The following is an 18826-nucleotide window of genomic DNA, read 5'->3' on the forward strand; positions in this document are numbered from 1 at the left end:
TGACAGATTTCTTAATACCAGCGACATAAAGGGATCTTGGGATAGTGTGGGAAAAAGGCATTGAAATGAATGGTCAGCCATGATCATATTGAATGGCAGAGCAAGCTCGATGGGCTGAATGGCCTATTCCTGCTCCTATTTTCCTATGTTATGGCTTGCAACAGTGCACTATACTATGTAGTGTGTGTGTGTGTGTGTGTGTGGAGTGACGTAGCTTTGGACTTTCAGGGTGAATGTATGAATAAATAATTTTCTTTATTTAAACTTATGAAAGCTTGCTGCTGGTTATTTAAATTGGCCACACACTCAGGGGTTATGAAACACCCTGAGCACAGGCAGTAAGAGAAGGGAATTGGGGTTTCAGTTCTCTCTCACCCCTATCCATAATAGACGGTTACCTGGATAATTTTACATAGATAAATGAATAGTCCATCAAACTTGATAGTTCCTATCTTGCTGGAATGAAGAAATTGTAATTTGTGGAAATCCGCCATCCAGGGTGAACTCTGAACTATGAAATGTAGGCATAGCTTAATTTAATGCTTTATCTGTAACAACAGCACAAAAATCAAGTCTATTTCTAACTATGGATTATCAATTGTATTCAGTGATACCAGTGTTTACTGATGTGCCACGGGATATCACCGCTGAGGTTGGCCAAGATGTAGAAATATCCTGCAGTGCTCAAGGAGAACCACATCCCACAATCACCTGGACTAAGGTACGGGGAGAAAATAAAGGGTGATAAATACATTCTGACTGTGATGAACTTAATGTACCGGATAGGTTTCTTACTTGAAACGGATAACTTGATACAGAGCTCCTTTAGAAGCTACGTGCTTGAACCAGGTCCATGACTAGAAAGCTCCACCCCACCCCCCCAAGATTACCTGCATTTACGGCTCATTCATCAGAACACTCACGTGACTCCCTAATAGGCAGTAGGAAAGGTTATACCTTCAATCACTACATTTTCTCCCCCTTTCGTTTTTTTTTCATTTCCAATTTACAAAAAACATTTTAATCCACAACATGCACATTTATACACAGGTCAGGTGATTAAAGATTAAGCCTCTGAGGTGGTTTTCTTATTCAGTTAGAGCAGTGTTGCTCTACCACTTGAGATTCTTGCACTGGATTGACATGATCAGGAACTGTAGCATCAGGTACATCCTTAGAAAGGGGCAGTTCAGGATTAGGCAATTCAACAGAAACATCAGGTATGTCTATTCTAGGTCGGTCTGTCACCTCAGGGATTAAAGGTTCAACATCAATTACAGGTGGTATAACTGGTTGGAATGTCTCTCTATTCCTTAGATGGTCCACATGTTTTTGAACAATTCAGTCTTCCACTTCCACTTGGAATGACAAGGGACCAGTTTCAGAGACAACTATACCAGGAACCCAACTAGGCCCATCTCCAAAATTCCGCATGAAAACTGTATCTCCTACAGTGAATTTTCGAGCTTTGCTATGAATATCATGATTCAATTTTTGATTACTCTGCTTCGTCTCTACCTCCCCCTCTAAGTTTGGAAACACCAGACTTAACCTTGTACGAAAACGGTGTTTCATCAGTAATTCAAACGGCATTGAACTGTAGTTGCATGAGGAGTCAAACAATAATTGAGAAGAAAATGGGAAAGTCGAGTTTCTAGAGTACCTTTGGATAACCTCTTCATTCCTGATTTGAAAGCTTGCACAGCTCTTTCAACTAAGCTATTTGATGAGGGATGATATGGTGCTGTTTTAATATGTTTAATTCCATTTAAACTCATGAATCTCTGAAATTCTGTACTAGTGAAGACAGTACCATTATCCAAAACAATGACTTGCAGTAGGCCATTTATGCTAAAATATTGGCGCAGCTTTTCAATAGTTGCACTCAATGTCGGTGATCTAACTTCATACACATCCATCTGCTTAGAATGTACAACAACGTTCAATAAAAACATGGTACTTAAAAATGGATCTACATAATTAATATATAGTCTAATCCAGAGTCAACCAGGCCACTCTCACGAATGCTGTGGAGCTAAAACAGGCAACTTCTGTTGTTGTTGGCACTGGAGACAGTGCTTGACCATGCTTTCAATGTCACTGTCAATGTCTGACCACCAGACATAGCTTTGCACAAGCATCTTCATCTCCGATATGCCTGGGTGCACATTGTGAAGCTCTGTCAAGAGTGGTTCGCTTCCTTGCAAAGGAACAACGACTCTTGATCCCCACAACAAGATTCTATCTTGATAACTTAACTCTGTTTTATGGGCCTGGGATGGTCTTACCTCTTCAGACACTGATGAATTCGACTACCCTTGCAAAACCAGGACTCAAATTTTTAAAATTAGATCCCTGTTTGTCCAATTCTTAATTTGCTTCGCCCACACAGGCGAAAAGTCCAAGAAATTCAACACAAGCATGACTTCTTGTGGCACTGGAGCATGTACAATGCCATCTGGTAATGGGAGATGACTGAGTGTGTCTGAATTTGCAATATGCAAGCCAGGATGGTGCATTTAGGTATACTCATAAGTGGATAATATCAAAGCCCAATGTTGAATTCTTGTTGAGGCTATTGGCAGAATAGCTTCATCGTTACTGAATAAACCCATTAGTGGTTTATGGTCCTACACTATGGTGAAATGTTGTCCATGCAGGTACTGGTAGAATTTTTTCACTCCAAATACCACCGATAAATCTCCTTTTTCTGGCTGAGACAACCCTTCTCGGCTGCAGAGAAGGTTCTGGAGACATGGCCAATTGGCCTTTCAGAACCATCATCCATCTCATGTGATAACACCGTAAGGCAACGCATCACAGACTAATGTTAATTTTTTTGATGGGTCATAATATACCAGTAGACACGATGAATGTAATAGCTTCTTAATTTTCACAAAGGCTTCTATTTGTTGCGAATTCCATGACCAATGATGATGATTCTTCAATAATAAATGTAAAGGTGCTAACACTGTTGACAAGTTTGGCAAGAAATGGCTATAATAATTTATCAAGCCCAAAAAAGACTTGAGTTCAATTGTACTGGAAGGAGAGGGCACCTCTTTGATTGCCCCGACTTTCTCCTCTACTGAATGAAACCTCATGGACATCCACTTGGTGACTCAAGTAAGTGACTTCTGGTGCTTGGAATGTACATTTCTCTTTCTTTAATCATACACCAGCTTCCAAAAGTCTTCTTAAAACCTCTTCTAGGTTGGCCATATATTTGACTTCCGTTGATCCTGTGATCAGGACATCATCTAGGTATACTACTACTCAGGGAAGTCCGTGCAATAGGCTTTCCATGGTCCTTTGGAAGATTGCACATGCAGATGATACACTAAAGGGTAGGCATGTATATTGATACAGGCCCTTTTGCGTGTTGATTGTGACATAATCTCTTGATGTGCTAACCAGCTCTAGCTGTTGGTATGCGTGGCTCATGTCCAGTTTGGTATAGGATATGCCTCCAGCTAGCTTAGCGTACAGATCTTCTATCCTCGGGATAGGGCATTTATCTAGTTTAGCTGCCTTGTTCATGTAATTTGTAATCCCCGCAAATGCAAATAGTTTGATCAAGTTTCATCACAGGGACTATGGGCACTACCCATTCCAAAAATTAGACTGGCTGGATGATACCTACCTTCTCTAAGGGGCCCAATTCTGCATCCACCTTCTCCATTATGGCATAAGGCACAGGTCTGGCCTTAAAGAACTGGGGTGTCGCTCCCAAACCGACATATATTTTTGCTTGTAAGCCTTTTATTTTTCTCAATTCATCACGAAACATACTGTCATATTTCCTTAACAGCTCAGGAAGTCCTCCTGTTCTCACTTGAAATATTTCTGACCAGTTGAGCTTAATTTTTTGTAACCAATCTTGGCCAAGAAGACTCGGTCCTTCACCTGTCCTTATGATCACTAGAAGCTGGACTGTCTGTTGCCTATAGGACACAGGTACTGTGGGGATGCCCTTCACCTGTATGGACTCTCCAGTGTATGTCTTCAGTTGAGCCGTGGTTTGCTCCAGATTCAGTGGCTGAGTATCTTCATTTAGGGATTTAAACATGTGTTCTCCCACCACTGTGGTTGAGGTTCCCATATCTACCACTTGACCAGAGGCTTGCTATTCATTTGATTGGTGACAGTTATTGATTCAGTTTTTACTGCTTTGACATTGTATAGGGAAGAGATATCAGTATGTATCGGCAGCTTCTGATTCTGTTACTTTATTCACTTCAATCATCTTGGTCTGCTGTCTGCTGGGCTGTTTCGATTTCACCCTGCATTGCTTTATTACGTGCCCTTTCTTGTGGCAGTAATGGCATTCTGCCTTCTTGAATCCGCAGGTGTCCGGTACATGGTTACCCCCACATCTATAACAGATTAACTTCTGAATCGCTGCTGAAATGTTTCCATTAGGCCTTTTCATTTTTCAAGCAGCAGAGACTGTCTCCCGCTTCGATGCAGCCTCTCTGGTTTTCGCACCGCGCCAGACGGTAGGTTCCCGCCCTAACTGAAAGAACGACGCCATGTTGCACACTCTGTAGAGCCTGTGAGTCCCTCTCAGCACTCTCCATGGCTAGCACTATTCCCATGGCGCACTTCAGATCACTGTTAACTTTTACAAGTAAATGGTGCTGAATGGCATTGTCATGAACACCACAAACTGCAAGGTCCTGCAACATGTCATTGTGTGTATCTCTGAAGTTGCAGTGGGGAGAGTCCATCACTCTGGAGTTAAACTTAAGCTTCTGCATTATTACGGATGGATTTGGCTGAAAATGTGTCTTCACGAGGCCTACCAATTCGTTAAAAGATTTAGAATTGGGCAGGTTTGGGGCTGTCAGACTGCGGATGAGGTTATGTGTCTTGATACAACAGACACTCAGAAGAATTGCTTTCTGCTTCGGCTCCATGGTTATTTCAGTTGGCACAAAATAAAAACCCAGGCGCCCTACATACTGGCTCCAGTCTTCCATGGACGTGTCATAAGAGTCGATTCTGCCGAAGAGTGGCATGAGTAGTGAGTCTACTTTTCTTTTTTTCCTAAGAACTGATGTACTCACATTTACAAGGCGAGTTGCAGTGCCAGAGCTATTTTACCCTCATCGCCAAATGTCATGAACTTGATAAACCGAACAGGTTTCTTACTTGAAACAGGTAACTTTATTAGAGAGCTCTTTTAGAAGCTACATGCTTGAACCGGGTCCACGACTAGAAAGCTCCGCCCCTCCCCGGATTACCCGCGCCTAGGGCTTATTTGTCAGAACAATCACGTGACCCTGAATAGGCAGTAGGAAAGGTTATACCTTCAATCACTACACCAACCATAGGAATAATGGAATTTTTTCTGAATTTTTAATCGAGAGAGTACCATTGGTGGCATTAAAACACTGTAACCTTCAAGTTCATCTGTGGTGTAAATCAGGCAATTTTGGATCAACCGCCTCTTCCAAGACTTTGAATAATATTATTGAACAAATCACTGAGAAATATGCGCAACTGGCCCAAGTTGACTTCCCCTGTGATTTTCAATTCTGTTCCCCTTGTAGGGGTTGCTGGCTGCAGTTCAAGGTTTTCTTGAATGACATGGATTAAACTGCAAACTTTTCACGTCATGAATCATAAGCAGCAACACACTCACTAACCATGTCACTTTCAATCAAGAAAATGCTTTTCCACAACACAACTTGAAGGCCACACCTTTGCAAACATCTAAAATCATTCTTTTCTGGCGAATACTTTGAAGAACCCACTTGTCTTTCACCACCTTTAACTCTTCAAACATTCAAGTTAAAAATTCCATGCAGGATCATTGTTACATTTTAAAGATTTTTATCTCTCTTGCTTTAGATTTTGTAGCTTTTGAATTTTAGGTCACTTTCATTGGTAATACCTAACTCCCTAGGATTTTGAGAGTATCTTTAGTAACGTTAATATTTAAGTAAGCTCTCAGTAGTGTGCTGTCAGAATAACAAACAGAATTTCCTGTATTTTGTGCCTAGGAATAAGTGTTTCCCAGATACATTCCACGGGAAAATCAGCCCCATATGATCCTAGGCATCTATCATACTCCAGGTTTCACAGTTCAAAGTATTGAAAACATTCATAAAAAGAAAGGCATGCTATTTTGTTCTGATCTTAACCCAGAAATTTACAAGCGCTTGGCAGTTTGTATGCTTCCCTCTGCAAAGATCGATTAAACTCTGATTGACTTCACGTCCTATTTAGACACTTCCCCACAGAAAGTGCCTGAGTTTGCAGCCTTAAAAGGACAGGCTAGTTTAGAAAGTAATAACAACCTGTTTCAGATTTGGATTGCTCATGAGCAATGCCATGGGAGATTTGCTAATACTTAGAGAACCTTAAGAATGGGCTGGGTTTTCATTTTGGCAGCTTCCCTGCCAGATATGGTCAGGTTGAGACATGCATTTGCCAATGTGATCTTGCCATGTCACAGGGAATTTCCTGGGTGTGGGATGAATATTTATGCAGGATGGTATCTTCACCACCATGAGGGAGCTAGCTGTTACCATGGACCAAAATTCTGAAGCGCTGCAGTGGGACGACCATTATGAGTTAGCCACGATTAAAAGATTGGACGATCTCTTAAAATTTAACGTGATCTTATTGAAACATATAAGATCCTGAGAGGGCTTTATAGGGTGGATACCAGGAGGATGTTTCCTCTTGTGGGGGCGACTTGAACTAGGGGACACAGTTTAAGAATAAGAGGTCTCCCTTTTAAGATGGAGATGAGGAGAATTTTTTTTCTCTCAGAGGCTCATTGGTATGTTGAGTCCTTTGCCCCAGAAAACAGTGGAGGCTGGGTCATTGAATTTATTCAAGGCTGAGTTAGATAGATTTTTTAAAGACAAGGAGTCAAGAGTTAGGGAGGCAGACAGGAAAGTGGAGTTGAGACCACAAACAGATCAGTCATGATCTTATCAAATGGCGGAACAGGTTCGACAGGCTGAATGGCGTACTCCTGCTCCTAAAACCTATGTTCCTATTTATTTCTAAAGTTTCAGAAAGGTTTCCATGAGCTCAAGTGTTTCAAACTAAACAGAGCAGCCCTGTAAGACTGTTTCCTCCAAAATTCTTGGAGCAGAGCACACTGTCACCACTCTCTTCGTGGTTATTTGAGTTGGTGATGGCTGTGGCAAAGAGTAAAATTGCTTATAAGTCTTGGCTTCCAAAGGCATTTACACGTAATGAAGCAGCCTGGATTCAGATAGTCTACTGTCCACAGGAGCGGAGGAAAGGAAAGTCATGTTACTGATTATGAAAGTGGGTACGTACCAGTAGGCCTGTCAGCCTGATTTTCCTCTGCTACAGCTATAATGGTAGAATGGAGGAAAATCCAGCCTAATATTTACCAACAAACAGGAACTCCATGGGAGAGTATTTATCCATGGTTTCCCTTAAAATGGGTTCCTAGGTCTATTTGTTTCTGCTTCAGAAATAAATGGCTATAAATATTCTGATCCTTGTTTGTTTTCACAAACGCATGAACCTGTTGCCAGCAGCTATCATTGGTAGAAGAAGGCGGATTTTTTCTTTTATCAAACTTAATTTTGCGGAGGAATTGGCAGTCTACTGGGAAAAAGTGTCCAATGAAAGTATAAGATTTGTTTCAGAAATAGGGTTTACAAGTACCTTGAAATAAATATGTTTGTTGAACAGGATGGAGTTCAAATCACAGAAAGTGGAAAATTCCATGTTCATGCAGAAGGGACACTTGCTATCAGGGATATTGGGCAAGCAGACGAAGGAAGATATGAGTGTGCTGCACGGAACATGATTGGCCAAGCAACAACAAATATGCTGCTAAAAGTGACCAGTGAGTGTTTTCTTTTTCAACCGTGCATTTAATTGATCTCATGGTATAATTGATTTTCTCCATTGTTTTAATATTGTTGATTAGAATCATGCCATATGAATCTATTCAGAATAACTGCAGACATATGTGAGTATTTACTATGGACTTCTGGTAATTATTTATCTATGCAATGAGGTTTTCAGTTTCTGCATGGGGTATAGATATTTTGAAAGTTTATTTTTGGTTGTCATTCCCTCCCCCTAAAGTATGGTTACAGTCCTATGGTTAGAGTAGCCTGGACAGACTGTTTTTTGTTTTGTCAGTTGTGGAGATAAGAGGAACTTCCACCTGGCTTTACCTTTTACTAATAGAAGCTAGAAAATCAGATAAATGGTTGGTGTAACTGAAATCCCATTTCTTTGTTTGAGTCTCAAGAGTTATTGCCGTATGAGCATCCAGGATAAGGGTAAACAGCAAGCATTGTGGAGTTATCTTGATCACCTAGACCTTACTGTGTGATGTTTTACCATCAGGAGTATGTACCTGTTCCACTTACAATTAATCAAATATCTGAGCTCTTTTGTGTAAAGGTATGATTCAGTTCTTTTCTACTTGATGTTTTTTCCTCACAGTTCCTGAGAGGGGGCGGACTGGTGACAACTTTGTTGAGTCTTCCATTCGTGAAGCTATTCATAGTGTTGACAGTGCAATTAATTCCACACGCAAGAAACTATTTAACAAGTAAGCTATTTTCCATTTGCCAATTTTCCTCCCAGTCCCTCTCCTTATTTTCTTGAGCTGTCGATTTCTTGTTGGATATCACTCCATGTTTGGTGGATACTTGCTCTGCAATGATAATGATTATCTGTAGGCTTTTTGCCTGTGACAGGTATCACAGGTGATCTTTATCCCGCCTAATTCAGTCAGCCTGCTTTAGAGACTCATAGATTCATCAGTTTTTGCACTCATGTAATGATAACTAAACATGAAGGCCGTAAGACAGAGGAGCAGAAATTAGGCCATTCGGCCCATCAAGTCTGCTCCGCCATTCATTCATGGCTGTTAAGTTTCTCAACCCCATTCTCCCGCTTTCTCCTGTAACCTTTGATCCCCTTACCAATCAAGAACCTATCTGCCTCGGTTTTAAATACATTCAATGGCCTGGCCTCCACAGCCTTCTGTGGCAATGAATTCCATAGATTCACCACTCTCTGGCTTAAGAAATTTCCCCTCATTTCTGTTCTAAAAGGTCTTCCCTTTACTCTGAGGCTGTGCCCTCGAGTGCTAGTCTCCTACTAATGGAAACATCTTCCCCACGTCCACTCTATCCAGGCCTTTCAGTATTCTGTAAGTTTCAATCAGATCCCCCCTCATCCTTCTAAACTCCATCGAGTATAGACCCAGAGTCCTCAAACGTTCCTCATATGTTAAGCCTTTCATTCCTGGGATCGTTCTCGTGAACCTCCTCTGGACCCTATCCAGGGCCAGCACATCCTTCCTGAGATACGGGGCCCAAAATTGCTCACAATATTCTAAATGTGGTCTGACCAGAGCCTTATAAAGCTTCAGCAGCACATCCCTGCTTTTATATTCTAGTCCTCTCGAAATAAATGCCAACATTGCATTTGCCTTCTTAACTACCAGCTCAACCTGCAAGTTAACCTTAAGAGAATCCTGGACTAGGAATCCCAAGTCCCCTTGCACTCCAGGTTTCTGAATTCTCTCCCCATTTAGAAAATAGTCTATGCCTCTATTCTTCCTACCAAAGTGCATGACCTCACACTTCCCCATGTTGTATTCCATCTGTCACTTCTTTGCCCATTCTCCTAACCTGTCCAAATCCTTCTGCAGCCTCCCCACCTCCTCAATACTACCTGTCCCTCCACCTATCTTTGTATCATCTGCAAACTTAGCCAGGATGCCCTCAGTTCCTTCATCTAGATCATTAATGTATAAAGTGAAAAGTTGTGGTCCCAACACTGACCCCTGCAGAACTCCACTAGTCACCGGCTGCCATCCTGAGAAGAACCCTCTTATCCCCACTCTCTGCCTCCTGCCAGACAGCCAATCTTCTATCCATGCTAGTACCTTGCCTCTAACACCATGGGCTCTTATCTTACTGAGCAGCCTCCTGTGCAGCGCCTTGTCAAAGGCCTTCTGGAAGTCCAAGTAGATAACACCCATTGGCTCTCCTTTGTCTAACCTACTCGTTACCTCCTCAAAGAATTCTAACAGATTTGTCAGGCATGACCTCCCCTTGATGAAACCATGCTGACTTTGCCCTAGTTTATCATAAACTTCCAAGTATTCTGAAATCTCATCCTTAATAATGGACTCTAAAATCTTACCAACGACCGAGGTCAGGCTAATTGGCCTGTAATTTCCCGTCTTTTGTCTCACTCCCTTCTTAAACAGGGGGGTTACATTAGCGATTTTCCAGTCCTCTGGGACCCTCCCTGACTCCAGTGATTCCTGAAAGATCACCACTAACGCCTCCACTATCTCTTCAGCTATCTCCTTCAGAACTCTGGGGTGTAATCCATCTAGCCCAGGTGATTTATCCCCCTTCAGAGCTTTCAGTTTTCCTAGCACCTTCTCCTTGGTAATGGCCACCATACTCACCTCTGCCCCCCGACTCTCTTGAATTTTGGGGATGTTACTCATGTCTTCCACAGTGAAGACTGATGCAAAGTACCTATTCAGTTCCTCCGCCATTTCTTTGTTCCCCACTACTACCTCTCCAGGGTCATTTTCCAGCAGCCCAATGTCCACTTTTGCCTCTCTCTTATCCTTTATATATCTAAAAAAACTCTTGCAATCTTCTTTTATATTACTGGCTAGTTTATCCTCATATTTAATCTTCTCCCTCCTTATTTCTTTTTTAGTTGTCGTCTGTTGGTCTTTGTAGGCTTCCCAATCCCCTGGTTTCCCACTGCTGTTCGCCGCATCGTATGCTTTCTCTTTAGCTTTTATGCTGTCCCTGACTTCCCTTGTCAGCCTTGGTTGCATCGTCCTCCCTTTAGTATGCTTCTTCTTCCTAGGGATGTATTTTTGCTGTGTCTCCCAAATTACTCCCAGAAACTCCTGCCATTGCTGTTCCACTGTCTTTCCTGCTGAACACATATTGTAAATAGCTATACTTCTTTGGAAAGGGGGAAAGTATCTCTAAAAAAAGGGGGAGATGTTGCAATATGCCTTTAAGGGATATCAGCATGTGTCATGTGATTCAGTCTTCATTTCACTTTTATTTTGAGCAGAGCACACACACAGCTCTGAGGTCTTTAAGCTTTATACCTATGTATAACTGTTCTCATGTGCCTAGCCTTAATAAACGAACACACAACGTGCTTACCCAATGTCTTATGACTGATTGGTGCCTTGTGCCTTGAACAGTAAATAAGCCCAAGGAATTATATCATTATAATAACATGACATTGAGGAGCATCTTAAAGAGTAAGGAAAGCTAGAAAGGCAGAGAGCTGTAGGGTGGGAACTCCAGAGCTTAGGACCTAGGTAACTGAAGGTGCAGCTGCCCGTGTTGGGGTGGTTAAAATTAAGGATGTGCAAGAGGCCAGAAATGGAGGAGCACAGAAATCTTGGAGCATTGTAGAGCTGAAGGAAATTAGAGATAGGGAGGAGCCAGAGTGTGGTAATCTGAGGTGCAATACACCTTTAAGAGAATGTGAGCAGATTGTATTACCCAACTGCTGTGTAATGCAGGCTACATTGTTAATCAGTAGTTGTAGAATAGCTTTTGGGTTTGAGAAGCACACATGGGTTAGTGCTCCGTTACTATGCTAATAAATAGCATGTGCTTCACCTTACAATGGTCTCTTCATCAGCATCGCCTTGATTACTAACTCACTCACCAGTAGATAGGCATGCACCATAAGGAACATAACTGGTGACAAGGAAAAAAAACGACCAGTCAACGACACCCAATAAAGCCGGGGAAATTAAATAGAGGTAAATCAGCCGTACCTTGCAAGGTGATTATAAGTATAGCCTTCATCATAGTCATTGAACTGTGAAGACAGTTTGGCTGTGTCGAACCATTTGACCAGACCACCGATGACTGGTCACATTACACTGAACGCCTTGCATTCTTCTTTTTGGCCAACGATGTATTGGAGGAGGAGAAGAGGCAAACGATTCTCTTATCGACATGTGGCAGTAAAACATGCGGCCTAATTCGTAGTCTAACAGCACCCAACACCCTAGATTCCAAGAGCTTTGATGAGTTAGTAAATCTTGTAAAAAGCACTTTCAGCTGAAACCCTTGGTAACAATGCAGCGTTTTAAATTTAATTCAAGGCGTCGCCCCCCTGGAGAGCCAGTCGCTTACTATGTAGAGGCCTTAAAGCAACTGACAGATCATTGTGAGTTCGGGACATTGATTAACAACATGTTAAGAGACTGATTACTATGTGGGATTAACAAAGACTCCATTCAAAAAGGCTGTTGTCAGAAACAAATTCAGATTTCAGCAAGGCACTGGTATTGGTGCTCACAGTGGAGAGCACAGTCAGGGATTCAGAGGCAATCAAGGGAGCACAAAATGGCGCCGTCCATCGCGTCGGGAGGGAAGCACCGGGTAGAAATGGCGCGAAATCCGCAGAAAGGTAACAAACAGCCATCATTAACTGACCTGTAAAAAGCAATGTTTCAACAGAGAAAACCTACAGCAATAATGACAGAAATGGAATCAGACAGCATGCAAACGAACAACAATTTAAAGGAATTGAATGTTTCTGCTGCCACTGTAATGGACACATTATGTGACATTGTAAAGACAGATTAAGACAAAACTTTTAGCAAAAAGGTAGAAATCTTGAAAACCACATAAGAGGAAGCAGAAGAAACAGAGTCAGACATTTACTCACTACACAACTGAAAAATGGGTAAAATGGAGTCAATCTATGCAACAGTGAGAGTCAACGAGAAACCCATCCGAATGGAGGTGGATACAGGGGCATCCACAACAGTTATAGGGGAACCATATGTTAAAATATCTGAATGGAGGAGACCACTCATTAAATCTGGTAAATTCAGATGCTAAATTAAAGATGTATACTGGTGAAGACATGCAAGTTAGAGGTAAATGCAAGGTTCCAGTACAGTATGGAAATCAGTTTGTTAATCTACCCCTAATAGTGGCAGCAGGGGAGGGTCCAAGTCTACTCGGTCGGAACTGGCTTAAGGGAATAAAGTTGGAGTGGACTGAGATTTTTCAACTCAGAACGAAAGATCTGCAAGGGTCATTACAGAAATATGCCTCCATCACAGGGAGGAGCTGGGAAAGATCCAAGGGCTGCAAGCTAAAATCCATGTGGATCCGGGGGCAACCCCCAGGTTCATGAAGACAAGGCCGGTGCCCTGTGCACTGCAAGAAAAAAATTGATGTCGAATTAGTCAGGCTGGAAATGTTGAGAGACTTACAACCTGTGCAATTTTCCGAATGGCCAGTGCCCATATTTCCAGTACTAAAGCCTGACCAGAATATGCAAATATGCGGGGACTACAAGTTGACCGTTAACAAAATGGCCAGACTAGACAAGCATCAAATACCGAAAATTGATGAATTATACTCCAAGCTGGCAGGGAGAATCGCATATATGAAGATCGACATGAGCCACGCTTACCAACAAATCGAACTAGAAAAGTCCCCTCGAGACTTTGTGACTATCAACACACATAGGGGGTTATACCAGTATACCAGGTTACACTTTGGAGTCTCATTGGCTTGTGCCATTTTCCAACGAACCATGGAAAATTTACTCCATGCCTGCCCCATGTTGTGGTTTATTTCGATGATGTCCTAGTAACAAGACTAACTGATGAAGAACACCTGGCCAACCTGGAAGAGGTATTGATGTATTTCTCACATGCTGGAGTACATTTGAAAAGAGAAAAATGTATCTTCCAAGCCAAAGAAGTGGTTTACCTGGGTCACAGCGTTGACACGGAGGGCCTTCACCCAGTAGAAGAAAAGGTGAGAGCTATTAGTGAGGCACCAGCACCAAAAAATGCCATAAAACTCATGTCCTTGGGATGATTAACTATTATGGCCGTTTTCTCCCAAATTTGTCAACAGTACTGGCTCCACTATATGGTTTGCTCAAGAAAAACCACAGGTGGACTTGGAAAGCTCCACAAGAAGAGGCTTTTATGACAATAAAGTAGTTGCTACATTCATCGGCCCTGTTGATACATTTCGACCCAAAGAAGGAATTAATTTTGACCTGCGATGCATTGCCTTACGGAGTAGAGGCAGTATTCTCCCATCAGACAGCAGATGGCTCCAAACAGCCCAATGGTTACTTCTCAAGAACACTCAGTGTTGCAGAACGAAGATATTCACAAATAGAGAAAGAAGGCTTATCCATTATATTTTGCATTAAGAAGTTCCACCAATACATCCACTTCACCATTGTATCCGACCACAAGCCACTACTAGGCTTGTTCAGGGAAGATAAGGCAATAGTCCCAATTGCCTCTGCACGCATTCGATGGTGGACACTGATTCTAGCTGCTTACAAATATGCTTTTATCCACCGGCCGGGAAGCAAGATTGCCAATGCCGACCACCTGAGCCAATTACCTCTAAAAGACAGCAATGTAAACATCCCCATTCCTCAAGAATTTTTCTTGTTATTAAACTTTTTGAATTTGTCACCAGTACCTGCCAAACAAATAAGAGAGTGGACAAGCCATGATCCAGTTTTCTCCCACGTAAAGGAACAAGTCTTGCAGAGATGGTCTAACGAGCCAAAGTCTGATGAATTGAAGCCCTATTTTAATAGGAGATATGAACTCACTTACCAGGATGGTATCTTGCTGTTGGGAGCAAGGGTCATTACGCCTCCGAGAGGAAGATATCCATTATTGACCGAATTGCATAGTGCTCACCCCGGCATGTCTAGAATGAAATGTTGGCGCGCAGCTACTTATAGTGGCAAGGGATGGATACAGAAATCAAAAACTTAGTCAAGAGCTGCATTCATTGCCAGCAGGTACTGAAATTGCCCCCTTCGGCTCCATTGTATCCCTGGGAATGGCCAGGAAGGCCATGGGTCCGCCTCCACATTGACTACGTCAGGGCTATTTTGGGCACAATGTTCCTCTTGATCATAGGTGCTCACTCAAAGTGGATGGATACATGCAATATAAAATCACCCACATCTGCCGCCACCATAGACAGATTGCGATACACGGGTTACCGGACGTAATAGTGTCTGATAATGGAATGGCATTCACTAGCAGGGAATTCCAAAGATTTACAATTTTGTATGACATAACACATGTGAAGACCTCGCCTTACCACCCTGCATCCAATGGGTTGGCTGAGAGAGCAGTCCAGACCTTGAAGTCCTGAATGAAAAAATTGGATGGAGACTATTGCAACTAGATTATCATATTTCCTACTCGACCAAAGGACTATGCCACACATGACCACTGGTATTATTACTAACAGTCATTGCAGAGTTATTGATGAAGAGATGTCCCAGGACACGAGTGAGTCTCATAAGGCTGAATTTAGTGGAGAGGGAAGAAAGAAGTCAGGAGGCCCAGAAAAATGGACACGATTACCACAGTTGTGAAAGAAACTTCATTGTTGGAAACACAGTTTTAGCAAAGACCTTTGGAGATGGGCCCAAATGGCTATTAGGTGAAGTTAGTGCAGTGACAGGACCTCTTTCCTATCACACATCGGTCGAAGGTCGAATATTAAGGAGACACGTAGATCACCTCAGGAAAAGAGAAACAGATCTACAAGAAAGAATGTGCCAGGCATTCCCATTTGAGTCTACACCACATGTGGAAGGAACTCCACTTGGTTTGGAAGTACCTATAGGATCCGTTGAGCCTGAGAGAGTCGAAGAAACAAATTTACAGGTTCCTCCTGGAGCGCCTAGTGGACAGATGCGCCTGAGAGGGAGGCCTCGGATAAACCATCCGAATTCATAGGACTACGACATGCGACATGCTTGAAGAAGCCTCCAGAAAGACTGAATTTGTAAATAGTTTATTTATGTAAATAGTTGATATATTGTAAAGATTGCAAATTGTACCTTCAAGTAAAGAAGGAGGGATGTGGTAATCTGAAGTGCAATACACCTTTAAGAGAATGCGAACAGATTGACCACGTGATTATATTGCCCAACTGCTGTGTAGCGTGGGCTACAATGTTAATCAGTAGTTATAGAATAGAGTTTGGGCTTGAGAAGCACACGTGGGTTAGTGCTCCGTTACTATGTTAATAAACAGCTTGTGCTTTACCTCACAATGGTCTCTTTGTTGGCATCATCTTGATTACCAACTCACTCACCAGTAGGTAGATGTGCCATTATGTTCGCTGAGCAAGGCAACCCGATCGAAGGAACATAACACAGAGCAAGGAGGGATGTGAAAACAAGGATGAGAATTTTTATAAAGTATACAATTGAAAGTACTACTGGTCTGAAATTTTCCAGGAGGGTTGGCTGTAAGCTCATTGATCAACTAGCTTGGCCTCAAAGGTGTGACTGTGGTTAATTCCACCATGGACAAGGAATAAAGGGAAAGCATGGTGAGCTTTTTTAAATCTATTCAAGGGATGTGGGCATTGTTGCCAAGACCAGCATTTATTGTCCATCCCTAATTGCCTTTGAGAAAGTGGTGATGAGCTGCCTTCTTGAACTGCTGCTGCCCATGGAGTGAAGGCACAATGCAGTTAGGGACTTCCAGGATTTGATCCAGCAACAGTGAAGAAAAGACAATATATTTCCAAGACAGGATAATATGTGTCTTGGAGCTGAACTTGAAAGTGGTAGTGTTCCCATGTGCTTGCTGCCCTTGTTCTTCTTGGTGGCAAGTGGTTGTGGGTTTGGAAGACACCATTACTCCTGCTCCAATTGCATTCAAATTATGTTACATTGATTTCCATCCATTTTCTGTTTTGGATATTTGGATTGGCAAATAATTTGAGTGTAACTTGACATCGGCAGTGTGGGCACCGGAGTGCATGTCCCTTTGAGTCCAACTTCTGGGATGTTCCAGAATTTCCAGGCCTGCATCTTTAAACAATCAGCTAGAGACCTGCTTATGATGAGGTGAGATGAATGTTATAAGGTTGACTATCATGAGGCAATCTGCCAAGGAGCCAAGCTGACAAAACTCATATAACTATGGCTCAGAGATTAGCCTCTCTTTAATCACGTATGCACTTTTCATGACTGCTTTCTGTTACATTTGATGTTCATCAGATATAATTTTAGCTGGGATCTCAAAAGGCAAGGAATGGTACACCCCTGATTATCTGTACTTCCACCAAGTACATTGCAGTTTATCTTTGATGATTTTCTGAGGAGGCAGCAAATCAACATTGTGCTGTAAGGAGCAGTGAAAGAGAGAAGCTCAGTGATCAATGTTTCTGGGGTGAGCAGAGGAGCCTTTTGTATGTTTTTTAAAATTCATTCACAGAATGGGGGCTTCGCTGGCTGGGTCAGCATTTATTGCCCATCCCTAATTGCCCTTGAGAAGGTGGTGGTGAGCTGCCTTCTTGAACCACTACAGAGCTTGTGGGGTAGGTACACCCACAGTGTTGTTAGGGAGGAAGTTCCAGGAATTTGACCCAGTGACAATGAAGGAACAGTGATATATTCCCAAGTCAGGATGGTGAATGATTTGGAAGGGAACTTCCAGGTGGTGGTGTTCCCATCTATCTGCTGCCCTTGTCCTTCTGGATGGTAGTGGTCGTGGGCTTGGAAGGTGCTATCAAAGGAGCCTTGGTGAATTCCTGCAATGCATCTTGTAGATGGTACACACTGCTGCTACTGTGCGATGGTGGTGGTGGTATTTTTTTCACACATTGTATTGAGTCATGTTTGTACTGAGCACATGGGTCCTCCAGTCCACTGGAACAGCTCATCTGTGCATTCCTTTCTTTTGCTGTGCACTGCAGCTGCTTAGTTCCAGTGAAATGCTGATTAACTGCCAATTCCTGTTATCCACTGCGGAATGCAGGAGAAAGGAAGACTCCATTCAGCAGGTAGTCAAGGTACCACCATTCAGGTTTTCTAAATCTAGGCCATGATTTTTCCTCTACACTAGTTTTCAGCAGGTGAATTTTTGCCTCAGTTCAGTACTTACCTGCTGTAGCCAAAAACAGTCCCAGGAGGTTTTTATCCACATTGCTTGTCCCACTTGGAAAACCACCCACCTCACAGTTTAAAGCAGGAATGTATCTCTCGAAATAAGCTTGCAATCCACTGTGGCTTGTTTTGTTTGCAAGATAATGGAAGAAAAATACTCTCAGAATTGTGTAAAAGACAGGTGTCAAGATTCTTAGAAGGTGCTTCTGAATGAGGTGAGGGGAAGAAGGGAACCCCTGCCCCAAGCAATGCCAAGAGGCTTAATCAATATGATCTCTACAAAGCACAAAGAGAAAATACAGAGGCCATCAATTACAAGGTGGAGGGACTTTTATGGAGCCCGCAAGGGCAGGAAATGTGGCATGTGTGCTGACTGAATTAAGCGGGATGTGAAATTTCAATTTCCTGACAGCAGGTTGAGATGCAGAGATTAAGTCAGCGGCATGTATGTGGTGTGTCGGGCCTCATAGCACCCTGTGGCGGGTTCGTACTTGTAATGCATTTGCATTCCATGAATATTCATTAGCGTAAAACATTTTTTAATAAAGTCCTACCTTCAAGGTAAAGTCAGCGGTGCACAAGAATCTCGTTGCACCAGGTTCACGTTTGTTTAAAGGTAGTGTGAAACAGTTGGCTTTTTGCAGTTGTGTCTCAGGTCAGTGGTTTTCTTTGTTTAACTCTATGGCAGAAGACAGCAGAGCAGGAGAATGTAGTCTTCCATAGAGGGTCAGGCTAACGGTGCCTCCAAGTTCATCGATGTCTCACAGAGTGGCGAATACAACACTGGTCACTAACGTGAACATTCAATAAAGAGTGAACAAAAAAACACAACATTGTTTCTTCCACAATAAAAGAAATGTCCCTGACT

At 42.5% G+C, this 18826-nt stretch overlaps 1 protein-coding gene across 1 annotated transcript in view; it reads left to right on the forward strand.

The window, feature by feature from the left end:
* LOC144679777 (peroxidasin homolog) overlaps positions 1–18826 on the forward strand; it is a 660879-nt gene that overhangs the window by 502629 nt on the left and 139424 nt on the right. Inside the window, exons 13-15 of the mRNA XM_078540527.1 lie at positions 609–721; positions 7690–7846; positions 8458–8566. Of these exons, the coding sequence (XP_078396653.1) occupies positions 609–721; positions 7690–7846; positions 8458–8566 (379 nt within the window). The remainder of the gene's footprint in view (positions 1–608; positions 722–7689; positions 7847–8457; positions 8567–18826) is intronic.

The sequence above is a fragment of the Cetorhinus maximus genome, chromosome 4 (assembly GCF_964194155.1).
Source record: "Cetorhinus maximus chromosome 4, sCetMax3.hap1.1, whole genome shotgun sequence".
Classification (NCBI taxonomy): Eukaryota; Metazoa; Chordata; class Chondrichthyes; order Lamniformes; family Cetorhinidae; genus Cetorhinus; species Cetorhinus maximus.